The sequence below is a fragment of the Mesitornis unicolor genome, unplaced genomic scaffold, assembly GCF_000695765.1.
Source record: "Mesitornis unicolor isolate BGI_N332 unplaced genomic scaffold, ASM69576v1 scaffold46966, whole genome shotgun sequence".
Taxonomy (NCBI): domain Eukaryota; kingdom Metazoa; phylum Chordata; class Aves; order Mesitornithiformes; family Mesitornithidae; genus Mesitornis; species Mesitornis unicolor.
Genome location: NW_010191195.1, coordinates 1 through 267, shown reverse-complemented (window position 1 = coordinate 267; position 267 = coordinate 1). Strand labels below are relative to the sequence as shown.

Genomic DNA, 267 nt, shown 5'->3' with positions numbered 1-267 from the left:
GCCCCACAGTCCCATGCTGGGGCTCGCCGCCAGCCCCACACTCTCCCACTTCCCTCTTTCTCTCCATCTTTTCCAGGTCCCCAGGGGCCACCAGGCTATGGGAAGATGGGCCCCCCAGGCCCAGTGGGACAGCAGGGCATCCCGGGCATCCCTGGCCCCCCAGGGGCTACAGGGCAGCCAGGAAAGACGGGACACTGCAACCCCGCAGATTGCATGAGTGCCATGCCCCTGGAGCAGCCCCTCTTCCAGCCCAAAAACGTCAAGGGC

The 267-nt window shown here is 66.3% G+C and overlaps 1 protein-coding gene across 1 annotated transcript in view; it reads left to right on the top strand.

The window, feature by feature from the left end:
• Positions 1–264, top strand: part of LOC104542377 (collagen alpha-1(XVI) chain-like) — a gene marked incomplete at its 3' end in the record, with an annotated part of 994 nt that extends 730 nt beyond the window's left edge. The window contains exon 5 of the mRNA XM_010186661.1: positions 72–264. Within this exon, the coding sequence (XP_010184963.1) occupies positions 72–264 (193 nt within the window). The remainder of the gene's footprint in view (positions 1–71) is intronic.
• Between the last annotated feature and the right edge of the window lie 3 nt (positions 265–267).